This window comes from Magallana gigas, chromosome 7, assembly GCF_963853765.1.
Source record: "Magallana gigas chromosome 7, xbMagGiga1.1, whole genome shotgun sequence".
Classification (NCBI taxonomy): Eukaryota; Metazoa; Mollusca; class Bivalvia; order Ostreida; family Ostreidae; genus Magallana; species Magallana gigas.
Window position 1 is genome coordinate 30,565,753 of NC_088859.1, and position 13,855 is coordinate 30,579,607.

Consider the following 13,855-nt stretch of genomic DNA (forward strand, 5'->3'; position numbering starts at 1 on the left):
ATCATACATGTATGAGTGATTTTTTGTTTATTCATTGGTACATAAATAGCTCAAGAACAAATCACTCGAGTCACCGGTAATATGTGGTTGTCATTTACATTTTCTGGGTCTGCGTAACTTAAGTCGACATTTTTTTTTAATTTAAAAAGGATATAAAATTATATATAGATATATTTCAACCTTGTTTAGCCATAGTGTATATATATATTTCTAAACAAACGCTACTTTTCTGACGTTTCGGGTAACGAGATCTCTCTCTCTCTCTCTCTCTCTCTCTCTCTCTCTCTCTCTCTCTCTCTCTCTCTCTCTCTCTCTCTCTCTCTCCCGAGAATCACTTAAAGCTATGTAAAGTCCAGTATGTACCCACTGTTTCAAACATTTCATAAAAATAATCAAAACAGTTTAACCACGAATTGTGTGAACGTTAATAGTTTACAATGTTTAAGAAATCGGCGATGCAAGTTTTGTCGAAAAACAAAGAAATGGTTACGGTATAAGAAAGGAAATATTTTTGTGACTGTTTTAATAAGAATACATGTAACAGTTTTAAATCTTAGTATGTGTTATCTAATCCCGTATAAATAATCTAGCAAAATATTGAACTTATCTGGTCAGCGATAATCTCCGTCCGTATTCATCAAAAGACATTAGGTCAATAAGCCGTATATGGAAGTTGCACGCTTATTGCACGGTACGGTACGCTTTTTTGTCCGTCTGGAGGCGGGTCTTGCATAAATTATCTTGCACGCTTTTTGCACGGTACGGTTCGCTTTGTGAACGGTACGGTTCGTTTTGTGAACGGTACGGTACGCTTTGTGAACGGTACGTTTCGTTTTGTGAACGGTACGGTTCGTTTCTTGCACGGAACGGTACGGTTCGTTTTAGAGGTGTAGTAGCACGTTTCAGGGTCTGTATGTCTTGTGCAAATAAAGAATGAATTTATAGAAACTGCACAAAAGAACAGAAATAAATCGCTAAAATCAAAGAGCACAGATTGAATAAAAGGAAAAAATGCTCTTTTATATATTAATAATATCAAATTGTCATGCATTGTGAATATATAAACATGTTATATATAAGTAAATTTTACATGATTTTTTTTTTGCACTCCTCTGCCAATTTCTTAGAAGTACTGTAGAAAAATAATGAATATAGTTTTGACATCAATTGCGAATATAGTATCCTCGTGTGCCCAGTAGTCGTGCGCTTAAGAAATAATCTGATTTATTGGGCGGTTAAATTAAATTAAGGATTATTTGTCAAGATAATTAAACTTACTGAACTGTATTCTGATTTTCTGTGTATCTAAAATACATTAAAGTGCTTTAAACAGCTTATTATCGAGGCCGAAACGAAGCGAGGAATTATCGCGGCCATCTTTGTTTGGAACCAGTAGTCGTGCACCCGGATATGTAAGCAAAAAATGAGGCCAAGAAAAGTAAATTTTGTGTAGTTGGTAACTTTTTCATTTTGATGTCACAAATAACATATCAAATATATTCTTAAATATCAACATATTCTAACAAATGCTATGAAAAGTTAACAATAAGTTAAATAAATTATGTTTCATAATCTTGGTGAATTTCATCATTTCCCAACTTATGATACAGTCATATACAGGTTAATTTGTATTTCAGGATAACAGATATTTGATACTATCTTAAGAATCACATTAATTTATCAAGATCAAGGTATACACAAATTTGAAACTCAAATTCTACTCTATTTACAGTGAGGGCATAGATAGTGATCCCCTATCCGGACTACTCTGATGTCAGTGCAGTAATTTAAGTGCACCCAATGTCTACATTTGTCACACTGTACCCACTTTACAAAAATAAGGGATGTGCTATTTCGAACAGCATGTGGGGTGAACATTTTACAGATACAACACAATTCTTCCTCAGAAATAGAGACGTCCTCAGAGTCTTCGGATAGGAAGTATTGCCTTGAAGACGTGTTGTCAATTGGCTGCACATTGGAGGGTCCAGGTTCCTGTGAATGACCTTTTGTTTGAGGAGATGTTTTCCTCTTCTTGTTTCCACACTTTGGACTTTTACCATTCTTCGTAGAGGTGGTAGGGAGTGTCTGATTTTTTATGTTTTTTCTCTGTTTTGGGGCTGCTGCTGCTGAAACATGCTCCATAATTTTTGCTGATACCTCCGGCTCAGTAATTGCTCTGCCTGATGTAATCTTGCTCAAGGTTTTGCGTTCTTTTTTGGCCTTTAATCCCTCGGATTTTATACGAACAAGCTCTCTAGTTCGCTCTGCAAAAAAATCCTGACTGTTGTTGTTTTCATCTGCATCCAAATCAGAGTCGCTCTTGTCTTCTTCCTCGTTCCTTTGAGTCAATACCGAAGAAGGGGCAAGAGCTTCTGCTGGGACCACATCAGCATTAAAAGGATAAATTCCACACTTGCGGAAGGCAGACTGAAGATTTTGAGCTGATAAAGCTTTGCTGTATGCCTGGCATGCTAGGGCACAAATATCCTGTTTGGTGATTACTGTTGATGTTGCTCTCATCTTTTGGTGGCACAAATTGTTATAAATTTTCTGTAAAGGGCCATAGCAACCAACATCCATGGGCTGAAGAATATGACTAGTGTGCGCTGGCAAAACATGCAACACGATATTGTGTTCCTTTGCCCATTCAACAGCTGCAACTGAAACGTGAGACCTATGCCCATCTAATAGCAGCAGAACTGGTTCATCGAGTCCACCAGGAACATAATGAACAAAGTGGCTCTGTAAATACTGAAGAAATATAACAGAGTTTGACCATCCACTCTCTGTGACATCACCAGCTGCTCCAGGTGTTGAGCCTTCCATCAACTCGGACCTCATCCGCATGCCAGGAAAGACAAAATATGGTGGAATGGCAATCCCAGAGGCACTACCACATCCCAGTATGGTAACCGTAGAGGACTTTCCTGTTGTTACAGCTTGTGGCGCGTCTCCAGTGCCGGATACTACATGAGGAGGTACATGGTTGAGTGTGATCCCCTTCTCGTCCACATTAAAAATTCTATGGGGCTTATCAAATAAGTTGTACTTTGTGAGAATCGACGATAGTTCAACAAAGTATCGTTGTACATTTCCTGGATTTGATGATTTTACGCGTTGATACTCCAATGCCCGTGGCTTAACAACCTTCAGATCTGGCCAACGCTTCATGAACCCTCTAAACCATTTTAATGTGAGAGGTTTCTGCTGCTTGGTTCTCTTGCGTAGCTGAATGGCATAGTCAGATGCCATATTGGTCACCTCTTTTCGGGTATACCCATAACCAAATGAGGCCATTGCTTTCAAATGCGAAACAAGCATAGCCTCCTCTTCTTGTCCAAGCAATGGTGCTGGCCCCATAGTTACCTTCTCCAGGTCTACCTTCCCTTTGACCCGGTCGCGAAGAGTTTGGGTTGGAACATTATACTGCATTGCAGCTTTGCGAACACTTGTCCCCTTTTCTTTGACAGCTAGATATGCATTTATGAGTCGAGTTGGACTGTACTGTCTGAATTTACTTTTGGGTTTTTTCTTTGGGGTCTAAAAATATGAAAAGGGATCTTTAATTTGACTTTTTCATTTTTCTTCTTAATACAAAGGAATTATTTTATTTAATGAATAGAATATTGAACATTTCTTTTAGATTTAAACTGGACAAATATTTCCTGATTAAAATGTAAATTCATTCAAATAATTTTTTTTGTATAGTAAATAAAAATTCAAATATTTTTAAATTCAAATTAAAGGTATAAAAGTGTTTTTCCCTCAGTTAAAACTATTGTTTTTAGCCCCTTTCTCAATTGAATTTATTCCTGCGTTATAATTACGTCTACAAAAAAATGTAAGGAATATGAACATTTTCATAACCCAACAATTAAAATGTTTGGCCTGTAGAAACAATCGATACACATTGTGACCTCTACATTTAGATATGCTAATTAGCCATGTGCCTTTCATGTCTGGAATGTAAGCTTCAACCCGGTAAACATGCATTTTTATAAATAGTAAATTTGGTATTAACAAAATGGCGGATATTATACATAAAATATATGTTTCTATAATTTCCTACCTGTTTATTCCGCATATTTAACTCTTCGTTTCTGTTTATACGCACTTGATATCAACCTTTCAAAATCAGACGTTTATGACGTAATATTTTGGCACGTGACCAAATACGACAACAAACAAGATGGCGCACGACTACAGGGCACGCACGACTATAGGACCTTCAACCATACTAGTATACAACAAACTATACTGCAAACTGTATGCAAGTTTATATGACATGTGAGCTTTTAATGTTCCAAAAAGTACCAGTTTGCTATAGAATGGTTTACAAAAATGGTGAGGGAGGGGTGGGGGTATAGATATGACACGCAAAACTCACAAAAATGAGCTAAACAATGTTTCACATTTGATAAATTAACTATAGTTTACGAACCTCAAACTATAGTTAACGATTCGTTAACTAAAGTTTTCATCTGTAAAACTATATTTAACGATTGTAAATTATATACTGTGTACGAATGATAATCTAAGTTTATCCCTCTGCAAATAACGTTAACAATAGATTTTGCTGATCAATGTAGATTCACATCTGTAAAATATAATTTACATTCATTAACTAAAGTTAATTAAGAGTTGTTCATCATAGTTTCACAATCGTGAAACTATATTTATAAGATAAACTATGTTTTGCTATTGCAAATGGTTGTTTTCAGTGTTAATTACAGATTTACACTTCTCAAACATATAGATGATCGCGTCAACTATGGTTTACAGATGTAAAATACTATAGATTAAATTCGTTAACTATAGTTTTTTGTCCGTAATCTATAGTTTACAACCGTTAAACTTAGTTTATTGACTGTGAAACAATGATTAGCTCATTTTTGTGAATTTGGCGCGCCATATGTATATAAATGCTACGCGTGTCTGCTTCGATCCTTTCTCTCACTTTTTTGATTCGTGTCTCTTTCGGACCCATGTCATCCTACTATCGTTAAATTCTAAACCCTCAATATCCATTGCTGATATATATTTATTATACGGCAATAAAAGTGCTCTTAATTCATTAAACATTTTAAAAACATTGCAAACATTAACCAAAAAGATGACCCGTATAGTTTTCCATACGTAAACAAAGGTGTATATAAGTCTTTTTGTTCAACTTTCTGTGTCGAAGGATTACTATCTGAATATTATCTCTGACTACCATAAATGTTCCCAATACAGGTGTAACATATGCTAATGTAATTAAGGTGAATAGTGAATACAAACTACAAACAACAAGAATTAGGTCAGTGTCCAGAGGAATTTGTGATAACCAAAGCGATGACAAAATTTGAACAGTGTTGAACATTAGGACTTCCTGCTACGCTTGTTTTGCTTTTCGCATAGGTAAGTTGTCTTAACATTAAGCCAAGTCTACTGAACAGCTGGTACGCAACATGTAATAAGGTGGAAATTAAGACATGATCCAGGCAGATTTTTATCGATATTGGCGCCAAATTATGAAGACAAATCTTTTTTCATTACATGAAATTTTCAAAGTCAAGAATAGTTTTGAGCACATAGTTCTGTCTGATTTGTGCAAGGTAAAAGATAAGTGAGTCTAACTTCGGAAAGTACTAGCCAAAAGTATATTTCAGTATTAATTTAAAATAGTATGGCGCCCCATTAGGGACTACCTACCGTACACTCCAGATAAAGTCTTGTTTTTTTTACGAGGAAAATATAAAAGATGCAGTTTTTAGACTTGATCACTCATCTACTTTAACAAAATATGTCTCTTTTGACTGTTTTAGCTCACCTGAGCCTAAGGCTTTGGAGAGCTTTTCTGATCAAGATTTGTCCGTTGTCTGTCGTCGACGTTGGCATTTTCGTAAACTTTTCACATTTTCATCTTCTTCTGCAGAGCCACTTAGCCGATTTCAACCAAATTTGAAACAAAGCATCAATGGGTGAAGGGCGTTCAAGTTTGTTCAAATGAAGGGTCACGCCCTCTTTAAAGGGGAGATTATTTACAACCTCAAAAAGCGTAGGTTAAAGTTTGTTCAAATCATGATACCCGGAGTATGGGGCCACATTTAGAGGGGATGTGAACTTTTTACATAGGGAGATATAGAGAAAAAGCATTTCGTCCAAAAAGCAGAAATTTGTGTGAAAGAACAGGTTGTACAGATTAAAGTTCTATCAAACCATGATTCCCTAGAGAAAAGTGGAGCCTTAAGGGGTGGGTGGGTGTTAAACTTTTTGACAAAATCTACTGCACCTAATTGTCAAGGTGTTTTGATTATTATACTGTAATTCTGATCTGATGAGAGTTACGGCTATTGTTGCTCAGGTGAGCAATGTTGCCCTTGTTATAAAATTTGTAACGCCATGTGAGCCCTTATAAAATATCCCCTCTTTTTTTAAGCAGAGGAGGGGACAATGGATGACGATTCTGTCAACATTTTCGATAATAACAACACACAGTGCTCTGGCATGGATTCTGAGTCCGCCCATCCCCTGAAGCGGCGGAGGGTAGATGATGGTTACACGGAGGCGCCCCCCGAGGCAGCCCCTCTGTACAGTGAGTATATGCAAATAGGTATATACGTTTATTGATTTAAAGCTTTTTTTTAAAAATCGGGCATGAAAGATAAATTATTTTGATGCCCATGAATATTCTCTCTCTCTCTCTCTCTCTCTCTCTCTCTCTCTCCTTAATTTGTTGCATTATTTTTTACTACCAAAAACATACATTTTCTTCTTGCAACTTTGAGACTACATCTAATATAAGCACTGAATATTCAGTCAATTGCACGGTATTAATCACAACCTTACTGGATAATGACTGGATTTCCTATGTCATATTATATACATGTATTTTACCTCGATGTGACATTAACGAGGGTCGTGGCTATTCAATGGTATTTTTCACACGAAGAAAGAAGAGTTTTATAAATTTTAAATCTTTTCTTGCATGCCCTAATCTTGGGCGTTGTATGGGGGTGAAAGGGGTCCAGACCACATCTTCTAAATTCAAACTTATTAACATGACGGCCTAACGCTTTGGGCAGAATTGGCATATTCTTACAAGGGATCGTTGTGAAACCATTCAAAAATAAATTCGAGGGGGGCAAATTTTGCGTGTTAACGTTTTGAACCGTTATAATCATAAATGGGACGACTATATTCGGAACCCACGGGTTTTCTATCCGCTACACTGCTTTCAACAATGAAAGCAGATAACGGATAGAAAACCTGTGGGTTCCGGCAGGGGGGGGGGGGGCAGAATAAAGGATGAGATGTACCCACGAAATCAACGAAAATCGAGGTACCAAGAGCAAAGAGAGAATGTATTTTTGGACTTTCGTTGGTTTAACTTATATTAATAAACCACAATGTGTTTTTTCACATTTTTTTTATTACATACTTTCTTTGTCAAATAATTAACACATTTACGATTGATTGATTGATTATGATTTAAACAGACCACGACCTATGTATTACAGGGAAACGGCTGATTCCTATCGGTCGGAACAGCGGTGTGTACTCTACAACGGACTGGAAAGACAGCGGAACAGCCATTTTCTGTCCCGTCATGCACGACTTGTTTCTGAACATTCATAGGTATGAACAGGTCACTACCTCTCAAGGAGACTTTTTTATTGGAGACCCCCATGGAAACTATGATAAAACAGTTTCAGGTATATAAAATAAACAAGTACATGTGTATACACTGTACCAAATACATACAGCTTACTTATTGTGAAACAGAATACAGATACAAAGAATGCAGACAATTTATGACCTTTGAAATGCCCAGATTAACTTTTTTTTTCCCAGGTAATGTTGTTCATCTGTGGAAACATGATAAAGAACATCGTCAGTATTACATTGCGCAATCGTTGCTGTTCACTGTGCCACAGGTAGGACACGGTATTCATTTACGTGGGAAAAGAATTTATGCTGAAATAAAAAATCATCGTAATTTGCATAGTATAAGCACTCAAAAATCTGAATTTCTTTTGAGAGATAGGATCAGCATTAAAACAATTCTCGACAATCAAAAATTTATTGTATTTCTATATCACTCTGGTGTAAAAGTTTGCGCAACTGCGAATGCAGTTACCAAAGTAAAATCTACTCATTTCTAGCTCTGCAGTCATTTTTTTTTTACAACTTTATATCATTAGACGGCGGAAGTTTCAAATTGTTCTATCCGGGACACAATGACTTTATATTGTATAATGATATAATTATGTATGATCAGTATATATAGGTTATAGGCTTGGTAATCTACAATTTATATGGCGCTCCGTACAGAATTTCTTTTGATCAAAACAAAATCCCAATTATTTAAGTGATAAAATTGTGTCAGTCAATTGTAAATTATTAAAATTCGATGTTAAATTATGTACATATAATTACAAAGCAATTCATATGTTTCTTGCTTGATTTTAGGATTTCGCTATGATGCAGAAGATTTTACATTCCGTCTAACAAAGATGACGTCAGTTCACCTGCCATAAATGTTACGTACAGTATTCTTCCTTGCCATTCCAAGTAAAAAAAAAAAAAGAAAAGGAGAAGACCCACATTATATCGAAGGCTCAAAATTGCTTCTGTTGCGTTATTGGGTCATAACAGTCGGATGTCTCGTACATAATCGGATCACATTGTTTACATCCATGACGAAAACCGCCGAATAACATAAAATGTATGTAATCTGTAAATATTCCGGGAGAGGATATAAATTGTATATATTCAGAGCTTTAACCACGTATATTTACATCTACCAAGTATTATTCCCTCTACTCCTTCTTTCGGAAACTTTTAATTCATAGCTCTATAGAAACAGCCAGACTGAAATCTACACGCCCTGTTTATCGATTTGTCCAAATCTACAGCGGCTGAAACTGATAAGAAAATGACAGGACAGATATCGACACGCCCTGTTTATCAATTGGTCCACACCTACAGAGACCTAGGAAAAATCACGGACTGCACGAAATAATCATGACGATGTCAGACTCAAAGTCTCACAGGAGACAATTTGGCTGTTTCTTTTAGCTAACGTACTTAAGTACATTAACAGTTATTTAGTGAATTTGACTTACTTTTCATAATCAATTCATCAATTAGCTAAAAGAAAGCTGTTAATATAAACAATAAAATGCTTTCTTTGGTGAATCATTCGGGTTATGAAGGTAGCGATCATTGAAAACCCCACTAACGCGGGTTATGTATTTTTTCCGCAATGTCGCTACCTTCATATCCCGAATGAATCTCCAAAGAAAGCATTTTATTGTTAAAACAACTTGTCAAATTTGTTCATGCATCACATATATCTTTTACTCATCTTTACGTCCCTTTGAGGGCGTAGGTATAGAATTCATTAACACCACTTGGGCCGAATGCAAGATAGTGATTTCTTGAGTAATTTCTGCATTATTATAAGACCCAGTTGGAAAATACGATGGAGAGCCAAAGTCTACTTTGGCGTAGTTTTTGCATATGCTATACAAATATTTTGTCATATAAAAAATGTTTTTTACTTAAATACATTCTACATGTATGTGAAAAATTGAATGACTAAACGAAATATGTATAACTAAGCTTTATAAATATGTACATGTAAATGTTTATCTAAAATATATGTAAATAGCCAAGATTCTTGTTTATCAACGAATATTGTTTGTCTAATTATATACCGGTATGTTTCTTTTAAAAAACCATATCATACATCCATTGAATCGTACAGCATCGTACATAGGTAATACATGTAGAGAGAGGGGGTGGTTGTTTGATCTCGATACTTAACGTGATAATTCATGGGCATTGTGCACGTGTATATATCTGACACGATAGAAAAGTCCAAAAATTTAATAAATGATAAATTTTTATTAATATTGAATCCTTGCAGCTTAAAGACATGACGCAAAACCCAATGTTTGATTAAATATAAATCTGAATAAAATTTCTTAATGCTAGTTTATTGTGTGTGTTTTCTTTGGTTCCTATGCTTAATTGCCTGTGATAGTTTTGTTGTTAAGGTTTCTTCACAATAAAAATACCTTGCACCTTTGCATGAACAATACAAGCGGCCATGCACGACAACAGACACATATTTAAAGGAATAAACGATGTTTGCTAAACGATTATCGTTTTTCATTATTAAAAGATCTCTCAATGTGTCTGGCCGTTGACAGTCTATACAAATCGGAACAAATTGTAAGCCTTGCTAGAGTGCCATAAAGAAAGATAAGTAAATAAAATCCGGCAATAGAACATTAGCATTACCTGTCGATACCATTTTCAAAAAATTCTCCTCGAAATCCATTAAGATGCTCAAAACTGATTTTTGAAGGGTAAAATTTATTAAAATCTTGTAAATAAAACAGGTGTGGTATTAAATATATAAATACGTGTGTTGATACATGCTCGCTAATCTAGCGGTCTTTGACCGATGTGTTGATAAATAGTAAACTGCTGATGGAAGAAGTAAATTGTAAAAGTTGCTCTAGCGATGATAGAAGGCGTCTGGGTCTAATGGATCCTCACTGTCCAATAACTGCTGAAGACGTTTGGAGGACACAATGTTCCCCAGTTTACGGCTTTTCCGAGCCTTGGACTTCCTGCCCGGCAATATGCCGGGCACTGGGGACTCACGATCCATCTCTTGCAGACGACTCCTTCGCGATAGCGCCACATATTCACTGTACTCGCTAGTCCGAGATGAATTAGTATCCGCCATATCCAAACTTGTAAGTTCATTTTGAAGGATCGTAGGATCCTTCCAAAGACTTGTTAAAGACGAGTTGGTATCTTTGAGCCCGTTATGGAACCTTTGGTCGTGGTCGTAACGGTCAGTCTTTGCACGATATAGAGAATACACTTGGTTAAGGGGAATTCCCTTCAGTCGAAAATAGGCTTTCTGTCTCTCAACATTTGTCGTGCCACGAGAAGTGGTCTGTCCGTTTTTCCTCCTGCCACCTTGTCTGTGTGACTGTATCTGGGGTAGGCGAAGATCGAGTTCGTTTCTGCTGGGTTCCGTAGGTCCCCTGTATAAGGTGTTCCTAGATCTTTGGACACTTCGCATCGTGTTGTATTTGACGGCGCTGATCCGCGACCCTGCCGGGAAACTGTCGTGGACGTACGGAAGCTGGGTGGCCGACACCCCCACAAAATCATACTTTTGAAGGGACATCGTCCGACTGTCTGTGTTAGGTTTATTCTATTACCGTGTATATGTATATATATACACTACGACAAAGTGAAATCCAATGCAAGTCAAACAGAGAAAATGCACTGACTTGGTTGAATCAATATTGAAGAAAAGCACAGATCGGCGTCCGTTGTTCATTGACTGTCAATTTAATACACAGAAGATAATAACCATTAAAATGAAGAGTGTGTAAATTCATCTCCATTCTCGAGAGCACCGAAATGTATTTTACTTATCAAACGAACCCTTGAAGTTCTCAGAGGCAAAAGTCCCTCTCACTGTTCACCTTTCCGTGAGAGTTTCCATCCCGATTTATGAGCCGTATTATAAATCATGAGTACACCTTTGCGTAGGTAAAACTGCTCTGGGTTGATGAATCGCACAGCAAGTGGTAAACTCCAAAACTTTTAATTTACCCGTTTCTACATTTTGTAAGCCCTCAACACAAAACCGATCAAATCATCCATGATAATAAATACCCCGTTTTACGCTTTGTATATCCGTCCTATTCAATCTTTGTCTTCAAAACTTGCATGGAACATTGTCGGTCCGCCGAGCTCTGAAGTGATAATCCCGGAGTTCTACGTCATCGGTTCTATTCTCGTCCACAGGTTTCACAAAACCTCCATTTGTTACGCTCCTGAATTTGTAAAGGTGCTGACAACTTTGTCAGCATGATCCAAAGTCTCAATTCAAAGGTGTGATTATGAGAAAATACTAATCCATGTATTTGATTATTAATGTTGATTATTAATATTGGTCTTACATCGCACTATAGGTCAGGAAATCAAATCACCGCGTCCGAACAGATTTAATACTGGGGACCAGCTGTGGGGTATATATACCGTTCTGTTGCGATTGTTGTTCGATAATCTTGGATTTTTTTTAAAAAGAATCTGTTCAAACAAAGGCAGTATATATACTTACAGGCCCGAGGGATTCTTTTTTACGAAGGGGTTTAGGAGTGAAAATGCATGATTTAAGCATACGATTTTGCATTTGTGTTTAAATTTTAAACGCTTGCTCTGAAATTTTATGCTTTCAATCATTGTTTTTTTAAATACATGTAGTCTCATAACTGCAACGGTGTTTGCATACATGCATATAAATTGAGTAACGAGCGCTCGCGCCATGAAAGTTTGTTTGCATACACCATTGTAGTTATGAGACCACATCCTTTCAATATAACGATACAATGCTTATATTCACATTTATTAACCTAATTTCCTTCTTGCAATTATGATTTTTTTCAAAATTCTCTGTCCTATTCTACGACCACAATGCAATTAATGAAAGAGCCATTGGATCAGCCGAATTATGCTATCAAAAATAGTACACAGCGAAATAAATTCTTTTTACACATTTTTACAGTTCAATCTGTTGTTCGATGTATATGTTAAAACTTTGGCATAATAATAAATGAATGAATTGAAATCGTTTAACTGTGAACAAATAGAACCATTTTAACAAGGGCTTGGACTTTCGGTAGATGTGTCAAACAGCAATGTTACGTAGGCCTGTCTATTTTATTGCTGGCCCCCAGCCATGGCTCTTTGAAATCAACAAGATTTTGTCTGGCTTTTTAGCTAAGACTACGCAATTGATGCATATTTCGCTTGTAACTGCGTCATTTTTAACTTGTTTTGACGCAAGTAATAGATAGCTACGTCCAACCGAAAGTCCAAGGTCTTGTTAAAATGGTTCTATTTACATAAATGAAATGTTTTTATAATCAGCGTACATGTAAGTATAATATCAGGTTGTTATCTAGTTTGGAGACTCGTACAGGGTCAGCTACTTGGTATATTTGGTTAGAATTGTTGAAATTGTATTCATATGCGCCAGATTCGGTGATTGGGTCTTCTGTGTTGTGCATAAATATCACTCAAATCAATCAATGCACCTTAATAAGGGGTAAAGAAAGTGAATTTAAAGATAAATATTTAAATTTAATTGAATCACATACGTGTAATTTACCCACCTGTTGTGACGGTGATATTGCAACTCTACAATCGCAACGGAAATCGAGTGCAAGGAAGAAAGTACACACATTATACACCGCTCGGCCTTTTCCGTCAAGTCGAGAAAAAGCACTAGATGCCTATATTGGCCCCGCCCTAGGGCTTGAATCCCTGACTCAGGGGCCATGAATTTCACAATTTAGATAGAGGAATTCATGGACATAATAACTAATATTTTATGATTTATTTGTGTACTCATCAGCAGATATTCATGTAGCTGATACATTGGCAAAGTGTAAATATTTGTTTTAATTTGTTCTTTTTAGTTGGGAAAGACCGAATAACGTATTCTGCAATCAATTAAATCATCCTCGTTGCTTATAATAAATACATCTATAGCTTGAAGATATCGGAAACAATGCTGTTATGAATGTCGTGTGTCACAAAAAAGATAAGGATGTATCATTTCTTGATTTGCTTCAGTGATTTTTTACGTTTTAAAAAGTTTCTTTTAGCAAAGAAATATCGATATTCCGTTTATGTATTTTTTGCAATGTGACAATGATCGTGAAAGGAAGGCGAACACGAGGTCATCGCGAAAATAACTGGATAGCCGATATACAAAGTTTTCTATTAGCTGTCTCAAGTTATTGTTTCTATCAGATTAATTTGT

General features: G+C 36.3%; 2 protein-coding genes across 3 annotated transcripts; one reads left to right on the forward strand and one right to left on the reverse strand.

Annotated features, from left to right (window-relative positions):
• Window positions 1–1,546: 1,546 nt before the first annotated feature.
• Window positions 1,547–4,137, reverse strand: LOC136270272 (uncharacterized). The gene is made up of 2 exons (XM_066067439.1): window positions 4,073–4,137; window positions 1,547–3,543 (listed from the first exon to the last, which is right to left on the reverse strand). The coding sequence occupies exons 1-2, from the start codon at window positions 4,085–4,087 to the stop codon at window positions 1,723–1,725; spliced, it is 1,836 nt and encodes a 611-aa protein (XP_065923511.1). The 5' UTR covers window positions 4,088–4,137; the 3' UTR covers window positions 1,547–1,722.
• A 1,123-nt stretch (window positions 4,138–5,260) lies between these two features.
• On the forward strand, window positions 5,261–8,593 carry LOC105318615 (uncharacterized). 2 transcript variants are annotated; one of them, XM_011415825.4, is made up of 5 exons: window positions 5,261–5,403; window positions 6,425–6,580; window positions 7,506–7,700; window positions 7,840–7,922; window positions 8,458–8,593. In XM_011415825.4, the coding sequence occupies exons 2-5, from the start codon at window positions 6,439–6,441 to the stop codon at window positions 8,494–8,496; spliced, it is 459 nt and encodes a 152-aa protein (XP_011414127.2). In that variant the 5' UTR covers window positions 5,261–5,403; window positions 6,425–6,438; the 3' UTR covers window positions 8,497–8,593. The 2 variants fall into 2 exon arrangements, with proteins under 2 accessions (XP_011414127.2, XP_011414126.2); XM_011415824.4 differs by having other exon boundaries at window positions 6,428–6,580.
• Window positions 8,594–13,855: the final 5,262 nt, after the last annotated feature.

Excerpts from the sequence above, each read along its gene's own strand:
- LOC105318615 (XM_011415825.4), top strand. The coding sequence starts at position 6,439 with ATGGATGACGATTCTGTCAACATTTTCGATAATAACAACACACAGTGC. Across the intron at positions 7,701-7,839 it reads CTATGATAAAACAGTTTCAG|GTAATGTTGTTCATCTGTGG; the intron begins GTATATAAAATA and ends TTTTTTTCCCAG. Across the intron at positions 7,923-8,457 it reads TGCTGTTCACTGTGCCACAG|GATTTCGCTATGATGCAGAA; the intron begins GTAGGACACGGT and ends GCTTGATTTTAG.